Genomic DNA, 15,093 nt, shown 5'->3' with positions numbered 1-15,093 from the left:
ATAGTCTCCAGGCTAACTAATCAGAGCATCTAAGGACAGCTATAAAACACAGATTTCTGTACATCCATCCCTCAGACTCCCTACAGATGGGAACTCAGGAATATTCATTTTTATAACAAGCCCCCAATAATTTTTAAATGTAACAAATGTAGCAAACTTTTAAATGTAACAAAATGTAAACAGGAGTGAGAATTGGATCCTGATGAGAGTCAATTAGCTATTTCTAAGAAAGAAATTTCTATCTAGTAATCAGATTAAAAACTTTAATTTATGTACCTAACCCTGAACATCAACTCCCTGTCTCAGAGTAAAGGACCTCAAAACCACTGTGTGGTAAAGCACCACTTTCTTTTTAAATTTCCAATCTATCATGGACAATAATGTAGAAGAGAGTAAGAATGAATTATTACATAAAAAAATGATTTTTCAGGTAATTAAAATTCAAATCCAGTATTTTTATTAGTAGAATGGATACACAATTGCTGACAAGTTGTTCTAAGTTCCCAAATACTATTTCTGTACTTAGCTTGTCATGAACTTTTTAGAAAAATCAGTTCACAGGACGCTAAGTCTACATACCACATTCTTTGCGCCAACAAAAATCATAGGAAGGAGAATGAAAACGGCTACAGTAAGTAAACCCACTACATTCATTTGGCAGAAAGTACTAATGAAGTCAGTGGCAGCGCCACAGAGGAATTTCAGCACACTGAGTCTACACTTAGTAGAAAGACAGAAAACAGGAATACAAATACCGTCTTCTTTCCCCCTTTCCTTAAGTCCCACAGCTATCTCAGTGAAGGTGAGATAAAGTGTGGGTCTCACTGACATTTTTGTTTGAAATTTTACCTTTGTTTCTTCCCCAATCTTATTTTCCCTTTCATAGTGGTGCTGAAGTTGCAGGTTATGCTTTTCTTCTTCTTCTCTCTTCTTTCTTTCTACTTCTTTTCGCCTTTCTTCAGCTAACCGAATGAGCTCTTCATTTTTTAATCTTTGCTTTAAATTAGAGAAAAATACATATTTCATATGTACCTAAGGCAGTACCTTCAAAAATTTGTCAGCTTATTTAAACTAAAGACATAAAGCTAAAAACACAGATGATGTAGTGTACTTTAAAAATAAAAATGTTGTCTGCTTAATAAATGTTAGACGTATTTGATAGCATCAGTCAGCCCATTACTTTGTGTTATCCTGAGGATTCAACTGATGGCCTCAAGCTTGCTAGGCAAATGCTCTGCACTGAGCTACATCGTCAGCCTTCTGTATTCTTTAGTTTGAGCAGGGCATCACTAAATTACACAGGCTAACCTCAACTTTTGATCCCGCCTGCATCAGCTCCTAGAGTAGTTAGGATTACAGGCACATACTACCTAGGCTTATTATCTGGCTACTAATCTCTCTTTTTACATTAGTTTTTCACCTCAGTAAAGTAACACCTAGTGAACGCATTCCTAAATGTACTTTAAGATCATTATTCCTTATAAGTAACAGACACCTTTTCCCAGACTAAATTGTAAACCGGCATAGGGAAAAACTGTACCTCCTCCTCCTTCTCCCTTTTCTTCTCCTGTTCTTCTTCATACTCTTGCTGAATTCGTGCTCTCTGTTCTGCAAGCCGTTTTTCTTCTTTTTCTTCTTCAATTCTCAGTCTTTCTCGCTCTGCTTCTTCTCTTTGTTTTTTTTCCTCAATCTAAAGAATTAGCCATTATTTTATGAAACTATTGAGAAACTAAAATAACTTAATATCCTAAAAATTCAATATTTTATACTCTTTTGCAAGTTCCAAAAAATAAGCCATTGAATTTTTTTAGTGTTCTATCATTAAATATAATGTACTGTTAAAAGCCATGAGTTAAATTTCAGCTCCATTAAATACTGACTGTGTAACCTTAAGAAATTTACTTGAAACCCATTTTCTTATCAAAAAAGTTACTGTTTACACCCCAGAGGAGTGCTTAAAGAATTAAAGTGAAACAGTATGGGAGCATAAAAGTACCTCCTCCATAGAAGGTACTCAATAAATATTCACAACTTTATCATTCTATCATTCTATAAATATTGCTGTTATCATAACTCAAAATTCTTGAACCTAGGTCAGGTGTAGGAGCAAACTCCTGTAGCCGCCACACTTGGGAAGCCGAGGCAAGGGCATAGCCATGAATCTGAGGCCAGCCTGGGTTATACAGTGAGTTTAATGCCACCCTGAACTACATAAGTCAGTCTCAAAAAGAAAAAAAAAGCTCCTTGACTGGATCAGTATTCTCAAACAACAGTGAAATTATACTTTAGTATTCAATCAGTTTTTACATGAGGACTACACCTCCCCAAGATGCTCGGTAAATAAGAATTAAAACTGCAAAAATTGAGAGTGTAGCTCAGTGCATGTTTAGTAAATGTGAGATCCTTGATTCAATCCCTACTGTAAGAAAGCAGGGACAGACAGGAAGGAGACAGAGAGATGGAGGAAGAGCTGAAGAGAAAACAAAAGAAAAGAGGAAAAGAAAAAGAAGGGAAGGAGGAGAGAAGGGAAAAGAAGAGAACCAAGTCTATCACTGTGTAAGACGACTTAGGACACAAGGATTCATGATAAAGTTTAATCTTGAGCATTAAGTCATGAAGGTAGAGGGCTAAGAGAGTCCGCACTCTCCGTGAAGGAGGCAGGGAAGACGGCAACGTGATTACTGGATACTCATGACTCTGCCTTAAAGGTTATCAATAGAGTTTATAACCCTTAGGTATGGATTACAGGTATTTATTGATGTTATTTTTATTTTTATTATCTGCATTTCTTCTAGCTTCAAGGTTACTCTATCTAGTGATGTTAATTTTTTGAATGACAAGAACCCTAATTATCATACACATGTTCCATGATTTTAAAAATGAAACTTTGTAATACTTCTCACAACATTATTAAATTGCATAAGCCTAATATTTAGTACTAAGTAGTATACAAACTTATTCAATACAATGTGTATCTAGAAAATGGTGGGTATGGTAGTACACACCTATAATCCTAGGACTAAAGAGGCTGAGGCAAGAGGATTGCTGTGAGTTTGAGGGCAGTCTGGGCTACATAGTGAGTTCTAGGACAGCTTGAACTACACAGCAAGATGCTATCTCAAAAAAAGAAAAAACCATGTATCTAGAGAAAACATCATTTATGATCCAACAAACCTCATACTCAGCACTGAACTCCTCCTTCTTCCTATTCCTGTATTACTTACTTGTGCAGATCTTGGACTGAAGATTCTTTTGCCATTTTTCTGCACAATTTGTGATACTTTGAAATACTTAATACTTAAGTTTTGAACACTTCTTATCTGAAAATACTTTTTAATAGTAATAATAAATATTATTTGTCTGTTATACTTTATAATTGTGTGTTAGATTTCATTTTGAGGTTAAAAAAAAAATTTTTTTAAGAAGCTCCTAAAAGAAAAACTTGAAAACCACCATCTGAGAGCCATCTAGCCAAAGGCGCTCTAAGGTTTATTAGGGTGGAAGAACTAGAGGCTGAAACTAATAAAGTCAAAGCTTCTCCTGTCACTGGTAGTTTCTTCAGAGGGAAAGACTCCCTACAAATCCTATGAATCCAAGGGTGGTACTGAAGATATGATACTTGAAGTCAGAAGACATGGCTGCAAGCAGTGGGCTCACAATTTTCTTTTCTTTTTGGATGGAGGGCCTAAATTTTTATCTATTTATCTGAAGTTTTTAGTTTTAGTTTTTATCAGTGCATGCTGGTAGTACACAATGTGGACATCCCTTGCATGGAGTTGGTACACGCACATAACAACACATCTTAATTCTTTTTTCATCTCCTTCCACTCCCCACCCCTCCTCCTTCTATCTCTTGATTCTTTTTCCATGTGAAAAATTCTGTCTCCTTACTTTGTTTTTATTTTGTTCTTTGTTAGTCTGTGTTTTAGTTACTTATCCTAAAATAGATACAATATATCTCCCAGAAAACTTTAAAGCTTAATAAAATACTATATGCAAAAATATTTTATACACAAAAAACTATACAGTTGCAAAAGTTTGGGAAACAGGTTAGTAAAAGCTAACTTAGACTAGGGTAAGACTTGCTGAGTAAATTGGGGCAATTTAAATTTTGACTTGTCATCATGAGCAACATATCACAGAACCTTCAGGTTGAAAGGTCTGTTGCAGTCTGACTGGGATGATCTTAGGAACTCTGACACTACTCCCTCACATCTATATTCACACTCTCTTGATCTGTAAAAAGGACTTTCCATTCATTTCACTGTCACTGCTCTACATTAAAATATGTTTCTAGTTTTTTCAATGCTCCGTTAATATATCCTAAACATTAATGCCAGAGAAATTATCCTCAATGACTACATTCATTAAAGATGACTTGTTGGAGTGAAATCTGTTTAAGAGATTAGGATTAGATTGGATAACTTTAAATGTAAAGGTGAGGGGTCTGTAGGTATATAAAATATACTGCGAGGTTTTTAGTAAAAAACAACAGATGTGAAAAGTTTTATCAAAGGAAGATTAACCAGGGCACAGAATTAATCTGACACTGAGTTAAGTGTAGGCAAGGAAGGAGGCAAAGAAAGAAGAAACTATGAGTCCCTTTTGGGCAAGTATTACATTCATCTTAAGCTCTGTTACTAGTATGCAGCACAAGAGTGGACGTAATGTGAAGTCTGACAAGTCCATTCACTTAAAAAAACACTACATGCTTAAGAGTCTCCCTCTGGGAATAACTTTGGCATCTCTACTATTTTAAATATTAAAGTAGTAACTCAATTTATGTGCTTAAATGGAAAGAGTCATGGAAAGAATTAAATTCATGGACCAAGGTACCCTATATTTCCCTATATAGCAACGGGGCATATAGCTGCAAAATGTAACAGTATCCAATTTTTATATATTTTCAGTCTACACTAATGAGTCAAGAATATAAAATTATTGGAGAAAAAGAATGATTTTCATAAACATATATAAAGATTTATTCTTTACCCAATACATGAATATATGGCCGAGTTTTAGAATCTCAGCATTCTTTCACAATGAATGCTCTAGCAAAATTTAGAAAAGCCAATTACTATACTTAGTACACTACATCTCACTTCGTATTTTCAGATAAAACATTGTAGTACTACCCACATTTGATGTAAATGATATATCTTAAATAACTTTCTGGCATTTTAAAATTTAGGATGTGTCCTAAAATCTCTGCTAGTTTTTTGCTTTGAAACAGTATCTCAGTATTTAATTTAGACTGGTCTTGAACTCACTATGTGGGCTGAGCTGGCCTTGAATTTACAGCAATCCTCCTGCCCCAGCCTACCAAGTGCTGGGATCTGCTAGTTTATTAGAATTCTTATAACACTTGAAGATTATGACCAGATAGATGAGTCTTTCACCTGAAAACGAAGAAAATTCTTGTATAATTCTTGCTGTTTAATCTGAAGTTCAGTTGGAGGCTCAGCAAATATATTTCCCCGAGCAAAAGGAGAGCTCTGTGTTTGCACGTGGCCTTGAAAAAGACATTTTGCAAAAACACACCATTAGGAAATGTTAAGGTTAAATAAAGAGTTTGCTAATAAATTAATTTTGGAAAAACTGCTAAATACAAATATCCAAAGGTCAACACCAGAAGAGGAAGGCTGAAACTAGAATCTGAAGGTCAGTGAGGAATAGGAAGAAAAATGGTAAGACTAAAATATTTGAAAAATCATATTGTATCTATAACCGCTAAAAGATATCAAAGAAATATAAAAGCTAACAGCCTAAAGAAATCAGCTCACAACAAAGTCTGTAAATTAGAATTTATGAAAAGAAAAATATAAAAATTTTTATGTATATGAATACCCACTACTTAAATAATAGTTCTCAGAAGCATATTAAATATATTATGTAAGTATATATTTAAAATTTCTAAAATTATTTTTAAAAGTCAGTAATTCCAAAATTCTTCCAAGCTATAGTTCAAATAATTTATAGTCAGCAATAAAATCATTTTTAAGAAATTAAAATGAGTCTTAATCATTGTAATGATTTTAATTTTTTAAACTATTAAATGGGATTTCAATACAAAAATTTAAAAATACATGTTATCTATATGTATTTTATATATTCTTGAAGAGAAAATTATTTCATAAAAGCAATTTGGAAAGCAATTATTCCTTGGGAGACCCTTTGAATACAGTAAGAAAAATGTGGCTTTTTAATATTATTTAGTTTCTAATTCATTCTTAGTATCACCAATCTAAAGCATTATTTCCTATATTTGTGTCATTTTGTATGGTCAAATCACTCTACCGTTTAACTACTATCCAGCTCTACTATGTCTCTGTATTTAATTTTATTAATGTTTATTTGAACAAATCAGCAGAAAGCCAAATCAAGACTTAAACATCATGAATTTTCTTTTCCACTAAAAAATGTTCCTAATGAAAACTAAATATACAATTTGATGGTTCTTTTATGCAGTGTTGGAAAAGCTGAGCAAAAAAAAATTTAGTCTTTCACCTTCTAAACTTTTGGGGCAATTGAAGAAAATATATTAGAGACAAACAAAATAAATCTTTTCAGAAATAACTTTAAAAATAAAGCCACAACAAACATTTACTCTATCCAAAGAAAATATAAATGTATCTAATCATAGTAAGCAAAAAAAATAAAGGTAAGTCAGATCAGTATTGAACTACAAAAAGCAACTCATTTGAGAACCACAAGTAAAAGATGAAAAAGATGGGGGAAATAACAAAACCCACAGAATTTTGTTAAGGTCCTCAAAAGTAGGTCTAATGATGAAACATCAGAGGACAATGAACCTTAAATTACATTAACATTCAACTTTCAGATATAATTGAACTCTCTTTTAAAAACTCGTTAAAAAAGCTTTAAAAAAAAAAAAGTAAATGTAGCTAGCCTTGGAGACACAGGCCTATAATTCCAGTCAAAAGGCTAAAGCAAGATGATGACAACTTCTAGGCTAGCCTGGACAACTCAGTGATGTGTTGTCTCAAAAAGAACCTTAAAAGGGGATGGGATGGTGGGATATAGCACAGTGGTGGAACCTTTGCCTAGTATACACAAGACCCTGAGTCAATCAATCCCCAGTCCCACAATAAATAAATAAATACATACATACATACATACATACATACATAAAAAATGTATGTGCACATGTGCACACAAGTATATATAGAGATACAGATACATATACATATTGTATATATAAATATGTAAGAGCACAAATTACACAGCTTTGGATAGTTGCTTGCATTTAGAAAGTTTATTTTAGATTAATTCTTCGGGAAACATTTAATATAAGAAATTTTAATTCAGGGGCTGGGGATTTAGCTCAGCGGCATAAGTACCTGCCTTGCAAGCAGGCAGTCGTGAGTTCGATCCCTGGTACCGATAAAAACGAAAAAGACCAAAAAAAAAAACAGAAATTTTAATTCATAAAGATTAAATTTTAAATATTTGGGTTTTTAAAAAATGATTTCTTAGAACAGAACATTTTTTTCTGGCAAATATCACCAGCACAAAAATCTGATGGCAGGACAGAAAGGACACTGACAAGTTTTTCGGTATATATTCAGTCATCACCCTTATGCTCTTGGGAAGGAGTCATAGAAACTACTATTTTCTAGTGTTTTTACTTAGTGAACAGAGTTAGTTGCTTAAAAGTGTTATTACTAATAATAAGTTCTAGGCTGCAATATAACTACACATAATAACAGCTATGAAACAAAAGAATAGAGAGGAGATCCAAAGTACTGAGATTTCAATACAGAGTACTAGAAGCAGCAGCAAATGAGGAAGAGAAAACCAATGATAATCAAAAAGAAGCCAAAATTCTCTCAGCAGCAATAACACAAAAAGTGTTTTGATGATCCCATCATACATTGAATTATTACAGATTAAGACAGCAAAATTAATAATTTCATCAAAATCAAAGGTGCCAAAAATCAATACTGGATCCAAAGGGCAAAAAAGTAAATCTTTACTGTAGATCAAAAAAAGCCCTCCTTTTTCAAAATTAAGAGATCAAATGATGACACAAGCTGTCCATATAAAAAGAAAAAAAGTCCTATCTCCTAAAGTAATTTAAAGGATTGCATAGATTAAAGGGTATGAAAAATATATAGCTAATATCACTAACTACAGCTCCCTATTTACTGGTTAACCAGTAAGTCATAAAGGTAAAAAAAAAAGCCCAAAACTGCATGAATAGTCATGAATATATTAGAACTTTCTAATGTAAAGTTGCTTTTGAGTTGATATTCAAAACTTCTGTGAATGCACAAAAGCAGTTTTACAGTAAACAAATGTACTTTTATAAGCATCAGAATATAGTTCAAGGAGTATATTCTTTAAATTTCCTTTGACTTTTAAATATAATATCTTTTCATATATGCTTCATAAAGATAGACTTTTCCTTGCAAGTTATAAAAAATGATACTGAATAATTTTAATTTCTAGAACCTTCAATTAACGGATGCAACATAACAGTAAGTCAAGGATATCTGTTTAAGAAAAAAGGCTATGGCCAGATACTGAATTTGTAAATACTTGGCTTATTACAAGGAAGAATTTTACAAGGTTAAGTGATCACTAAAACAAGCAATAAAAAAATCTTCTTTTCTATCATAATATACTTCATACCTTGTCACTAAATCAATCATAAGTGTAAGAAGTAAACTGTATATGTGTAAAACTGTTTGATTTTAACTAGCAAAATAAAAACGTTAGCAGCAGCTAAAGTAAATGTAGCAAGTTACAAAGCTGAGAAGAAATACAGAATATTATGCAGTAAACTTCCCCTGCTCAACTTTTTTCAAAATAACTATAAAGGAAATAAATGTATTATCAATAACATAAATAATAGGCTATCCTTCTGAACCAGAACAACCAAATTCTCAAAATCACAATAAGAACTCTGGAACTCTGTCAAAGAACAAAGGAAATATGATACTGAACAACTTTAGAAATGTAAAAGAAAAAAAATAGAATGTGATTAAAAACCTGAGTTGTTATTTGCAGAATCTTCTAGGTTCTCAGCATTTGAAGTGGCTAAATTTTGGTCTAGAGATACAACAGCCCTTTTATCTTCATATGTTCTTGCATCTGGGTTATGGTAGGCATCTATATTTTGTTTGTGCATCCTATTCAAATCAGCTAAGAGGGAAAAATAAGCCATTTATTTTAATAAACACATGTCTATAATTTACTGGTAATCTTAATATATTTTCTTAAAATAGAGAATAAGAAAAAAAAAGACAAATCTGAGAATAATTCAGTGATAAGTTAGTGCCCTGCAAACAGATACAAAATTATCAAAACTTTGACATTTTCAAAAAATAATCCTACAAATTAACTCAAAATTAATAGAGAAACTAAGGACATACAAATCTTTGACATTCCATAAATCCATATTGACAGTTATTTCAGACTTTAGAATTTCTTTAATAGAGAACAAACAGCAAAACAAATTATACTGAAATTTACCCAAAATCATCAGCTCCCTCAACGAAAACACATATTCATGTGGACTGTAGTTTTAAAATACATCCACAAATTCTTTAACAATCCTGAAATAACAGAACTCAATACTCCCTACAGTGTGATCCAGAGTTAATAATTCACAACTTCTGACTAGCATATTGTAAAACTTATGACATATGACTTCTAATGCTGGTTCATAAATGACACAGTTTCCATCTTGATTGATCCACAGATCACTTGCTCCAAAGAAAGCTAAGTGCCATATCATAATGACACTGAAGGAGCCTTGTGAAGAGGGCCATTTGGAAAGAAGCTGAGCTATCCTAAGCCATGCTAGGGAGCTATACAGGAAATACGTTATGAAGCCATTATCAAGCCTTCAGCTATCTGGAGGTCTAGCTGATTATAATCTCAAGTGAGACTGTAAAGCAAATTAACCAGCAAAGTACTCACAAATTATTGACTCGCAAAACTTCAAAATGGTAAGTTTTTATAATTTTAAAACACCAAGTTTTGAAGGCAGTTCACTATACAGCAATAGATATGTAAAACACAGCAAAAGTGTGAGCACACAGAACTGATCCAAACAACCAATCTCAGAAAGACTTGAACATCTGCAAAACTCAAACACTTCATTTAAAAATACAATCCTGAACACAAAGCAACTCTTCTCCTCACCCCTACCTACCCCAAAAACCTGGGATAATATGACAGCAATGAAAGTGATCTTTAAATCCAGATATAAGAAGCATTTATCAGAAGCATGTGTATTCAAGGATGTATTTTTGAACATGAATCACAATTAGAATACCAGACTAAACTCCGTAAACAACATGCAAATGTTACAAAAGAGAATGGAAGTTCATAATCAAGAAAGTTCACATCTTGCTACAACATTAAGGACAGCTTGGACTTAGAAAATGGATAGATCCTTCAAAGGTAAAGATGAGTGGGAAAGAATAATAAATAGAACAAGGTGAAAAAATAAATATGAAGAGTGTTCTGACCTACAGCACAAAGTATATAAAAGAGTAATGACAAATAAAAATAAACTATAGATTATATGCCTGCTCTGAAACAACCTAAAATGTATCATAGTTTTAATTCTGTTCTGTAGATGGTAATGCACAGAGTCTGAGAAGTTACTGACTCTCTGGTAATAATGGCAAGCATCATTAAAAGTTTAGCATTTTATGTACCACAAAATAACCCATACTGTTATTTTTACCCCTGTATCATATATAAGAAAACTGAAATAAATTAATTTGTTCAAAGATCAAAGTGAGTGAATGGCAGAGTAAGAATGTAAACTTGGGCAGTTAAGATTCCAGAATCCTCCATAATCTTTGAATATGGAATAAATTGGTCAGATTTTTGATACATGTTAAGGCATGTAGTGAAAAACAAAGGAGGATAATGAAGTAGTAAAAAGGAAATGGTAAGAACCCAGGTAAACACAATAAATCTCAATTTCAGTAATAGTACAAATTAAAACGAGAGTTAAGAAACAATAAAGAGGCAGAATCTACACATAAGGTTTTACTGATTGACTATAAATAGAAATTCAAAAGCACTCTGCAACTTTCGGTTTGAATGGTCAGAATTATGGTACCATTAATGGAGAAAGCACATAAAGATGAGTTTAATTTTAAACATCGATTCTGCACACCAGTATACACAATTTACCAAACGTCAAGTGCAGAGATGCCAAATACAGGCTGGAAACAAAGTTTTTTTTAAAAGAAATGAGGAACAGCAAACAAAGATTTGAAGATCATCTGTAGAGAAGTCCTGAGGAACTGCAACAGAGATGATATGAGGTAGGAGAGAATGAGTGTCTCTGACAAGATCACATTTACAGACCAAATATAATCTAGTTTATATAACCAATAAATACTAACCAAAGCAAAAAGAAAACATTTCAGCACATGCACAGTACTTAATGGAAGGAAGGAACTGCTAAATCATTTCAAAGAACACGTGACTCATTGAAATTAGAACAATTACTTTGCAAAGGGTAGCATTTCTAAGAGATAAAAACCAGAGGTCGTACTATGGCTTAAGCAACAAGAAGGTGGTACAAAATGATAGCAACAAACAAAGGCTTTTAAAAATGTATTTTATGTGATAAGAGAACCAGCATGATCAAGACCAGAGTACTTATCTACTTGTATTTTATACTAATAACATAAAAGAATACAAATGTGCTCAACATGTTCAGAAATAGAGAGGAAGAAATGAATGGAAAAACCTGTAAATGTAAGAGGGACAGATGAAATTAAACTGATGGCAAAAAATTCCAAAGTGCTAAGAACCAGCAGACTAAGTATGTGTTCCTGAAATTATCATGAAATCCTGTCTTCTATTAGAATATGGGAGGAAAACAAAAACAGAAAGATGATGAAAAAATTAAGACCACACGCTCATGTCATCATGTTTACATGTCTCCCCAAAGCCTCAGGTAGTCATAGGTGTGACTTTAAGGGATCTAGAGTGTGTGATGCTGAGACAAGACAGAGGTAGGTTAGTGTAGTTCTGGGTATGAATAATGGGAAGGCCCAACCTGGTGTGAGTACTACCTGCACTAAAGGCTTGCAGTCTGGATAGAATACAAGTGACAGAAAAAGGACTGCTGTGGTCATTGGCTACTTGCCACTCATCCCTTGCTGTTTGCTACTTTGCTGCTTTGCTGCCCTACTGTCTACCATGAACAACAATGTTTCTCTTCTGTGATGTCCCTCTGCCATGCCACCTGGCTTAGAGCCAGCCACCATGGACTGAAACCTCTACAAACTGTGAGCTGAAATAAACCTTTCCTTCTTAATCTTGAGTGTCAGGTATTTTGTCTCACCAAAAACTGCTAAGAATTGTGGTCCCTTGAGAAATACATCAAATAATATAACTTGAATGGGAAATCAATCTCATAAGTCATCCAGTGCAACTGCCTAGTATAACACTGGCCTGTGTACGTACAAAATTAACTATAAGGGCCAGAGATATAGCTCAGCAGCACAGTACCTGCCTGGCAAGCACAAAGCCCTGAATTTAATTCCTGGTACCAAAAAACCAAAAAATTAACTATAATATTACACAGAATATTCTTCTACCTTTTTCTATTAGTAGACAGTAATATATGGAGCTCATTCATTCCTACATGACACCCAGAGCACTGCTACCAAACAAGTGAGTATTCAAGGAATGCATATCTTACATTGATAGTCACCTACCCAAATTATATGTTAAGAGAAAAATATCTCAAAAAAATACTTGTAATAAACTTCAAAATCAGTAGCACAATTTACTATTGTGATTATACATGTAATTACAGTAATATTCAATGTATTTATATAAAAAATTTCACTAAGAATACGTGATTTTCAAGATTTGAGATGATCAGATTTAGCAACAAAGTTCATATTGCTTTATACTAGAAGAAAATAAATGTTTTGTCAGTCACTCAGTCACTCCTTGTTCATATTCCTGTGAAGTGGTACAACAAAGGTTTAAATTTAGCTAAAACATAAAAGAAAAAAATAAGCTATTTTGGCCATAAGTGTAATTTGCCAATTTCAAACACAGGATTTTATGTTAAATATAAATCACTATTCATGAACAAAAACACAACTGCAGGGAAATACTTCAAAAATTCAACAATTGGGATCTCATCTCATTAAAAAGTTTTTGCACTTCAAATGAAATCATCAACAGAATGAAATGAAAACCCACAAACTGGGAAAAAATTTTAGCCAGCTGTCCCTCAGACAAAGGACTTCTATCTACAACATATAAGGAATTTTAAAAAAAAGTCAGGCACCTCAAATTCAAAGACCCAATCCAGATAAAGAAATACAAATGTCAAACAAGTATATAAAGAAGTGTTCAACATCATTGATCATTTGAGAAATACAAATTAAAACCATGAGATTTCACCTCACCCCAGAAAGAACAGGTATCAAAATCACCCAGTAATAAATGCTGGAGGACCTGTGGGGAAAAAAGGAACTCTTCTCCAGTATTGGTGAATGTAACCACTATGCAACCACTGTGGAAATCCACCAAAAAACTAGGACTTGAGGTCCTAGTCGACCCAGCTACTCCCCTTCTGGGTATTTTTCCAAAAGAATTGAAAACATCATACCACAGCTATATATGTGCACCCATGTTTATAGCAGCACAATTTGTAATAGCTAAATCTTGTAAACAACAAAAATGTCCATCAACCAATGAATGGATAAAAAAGATGTGGCCTTTTAAACAATGGAATACTGCTCAGCTATAACGAAAGATAACCTGAAGGCTCTTATAGATAAATGAATGCAACTAAGACCATACTCACAAGTGAAACAAACCAGACTCACATATGTAAACATCTGTATTGTCTCTCTAATGTAAGAAACTGAAAGAGTAAATAAGATCCAAAAGGTACAATGGGTACTATGAAAGGGAAAGAAACTGCTCAAAACGAAAGAACAACTGTCAGAATGAATAGCCAAACTATGAAGCCAGAAAGCAGATCACAGGTTGGTGGCAACAGATGATTGAGCAAGAAGACTATGAAGGGATAAATGAAACTTAGCAGAACTTGAAATGTCTTCTATCTTGATTGTGTTGTTGGTAGTTATCACAAGTTGTCAAAAACGACAAAACTTTCAATGTAAATTTTATACAATAAACAACACAAAAACAAATCTAACTAGGTAAATACATGAAACACAAACACTGAAGTTGTATGTCAAGAAATGGTTAGCCAAGCATGGTGATATATACCTGCACTCTGCAATGCTGAGGCAAAAAAATTACAACTTTTATCCCAGTCTGAGCAACTCAGAAAGTTAGGCCGACCATCTCTCAAAATTTAAAAAAAGTGGGCTTGTGGATGTCACTGAGTATGAAGGTCCTGGATTTAATCCCCAGTATCACAAAAATAAAATAAAAGTTTAATCGTTCTACTAATCCATTATAATCAGTTAGAACTATGAGATATTTTTAGACATCTTTTGATATGGCTAAGTTTGTTATTGTGATTTTATTTTTCTGATTTGTTTGGTACCAGGGATCAAACTCACAACCTCAAACCAGCCACGCAGGTGCTTATACCACTGAGCTAAATCTCCAACCCCTAAGATTTTATTATTTTTATTTTTACTGAAATTTTCTGTCAGTGAATAGTATTTTTAAATTTTAAATTTTAACTCATATAGAGTTTCATGCAACATCACTTCAAGATCCAGAAAAGTTCCCTGTGGAAATAGAGATCATCAATACCGACTTCAAAAACCTCTACTCTCGTGGGTTTGATAACACAGAAGAAATGAACAGATTCCTAGAAACATGAATTATAAAAGCTGGACCAACATGTAAAACTGCTGAATAACCCAACTGCAATTAATGAAATTGAAAATGTAATTAAAGCCCTACCTACAAATAAAAGCCCAGGTCCTGAGGGATTCACAAGAAATTCAAGGAAGACTTAATGCCGACACTCCTCAAACTCTTCAATGAAACTGAAAGGGAAGCAATTCTCCCTAACTCATTCCTGGAAACAAGTATTTCCCTAATACCAAAACCAGAGAAAGACCAAACCGAAAAAGAGAACTA

General features: G+C 33.3%; 1 protein-coding gene across 19 annotated transcripts in view; it reads right to left on the bottom strand.

The window, feature by feature from the left end:
• The window catches only part of Cspp1 (centrosome and spindle pole associated protein 1), a 109,470-nt gene that overhangs the window by 32,869 nt on the left and 61,508 nt on the right, over positions 1–15,093 (bottom strand). For 18 of the 19 annotated variants that reach the window (XM_013143843.3, XM_063257417.1, XM_013143847.3 and 15 more), the window contains 4 exons: positions 9,016–9,168; positions 5,400–5,512; positions 1,541–1,690; positions 850–996 (listed from right to left, as the gene is read on the bottom strand). In XM_013143843.3, coding sequence (XP_012999297.1) covers positions 850–996; positions 1,541–1,690; positions 5,400–5,512; positions 9,016–9,168 — 563 coding nt within the window. The remainder of the gene's footprint in view (positions 1–849; positions 997–1,540; positions 1,691–5,399; positions 5,513–9,015; positions 9,169–15,093) is intronic. The other variant, XM_023561770.2, reaches the window with a different exon arrangement.

The sequence above is a fragment of the Cavia porcellus genome, unplaced genomic scaffold, assembly GCF_034190915.1.
Source record: "Cavia porcellus strain 051 isolate PalLab524CR breed Dunkin Hartley unplaced genomic scaffold, mCavPor4.1 scaffold_10, whole genome shotgun sequence".
Classification (NCBI taxonomy): Eukaryota; Metazoa; Chordata; class Mammalia; order Rodentia; family Caviidae; genus Cavia; species Cavia porcellus.
This window is presented reverse-complemented; position numbering and strand designations above follow the sequence as displayed.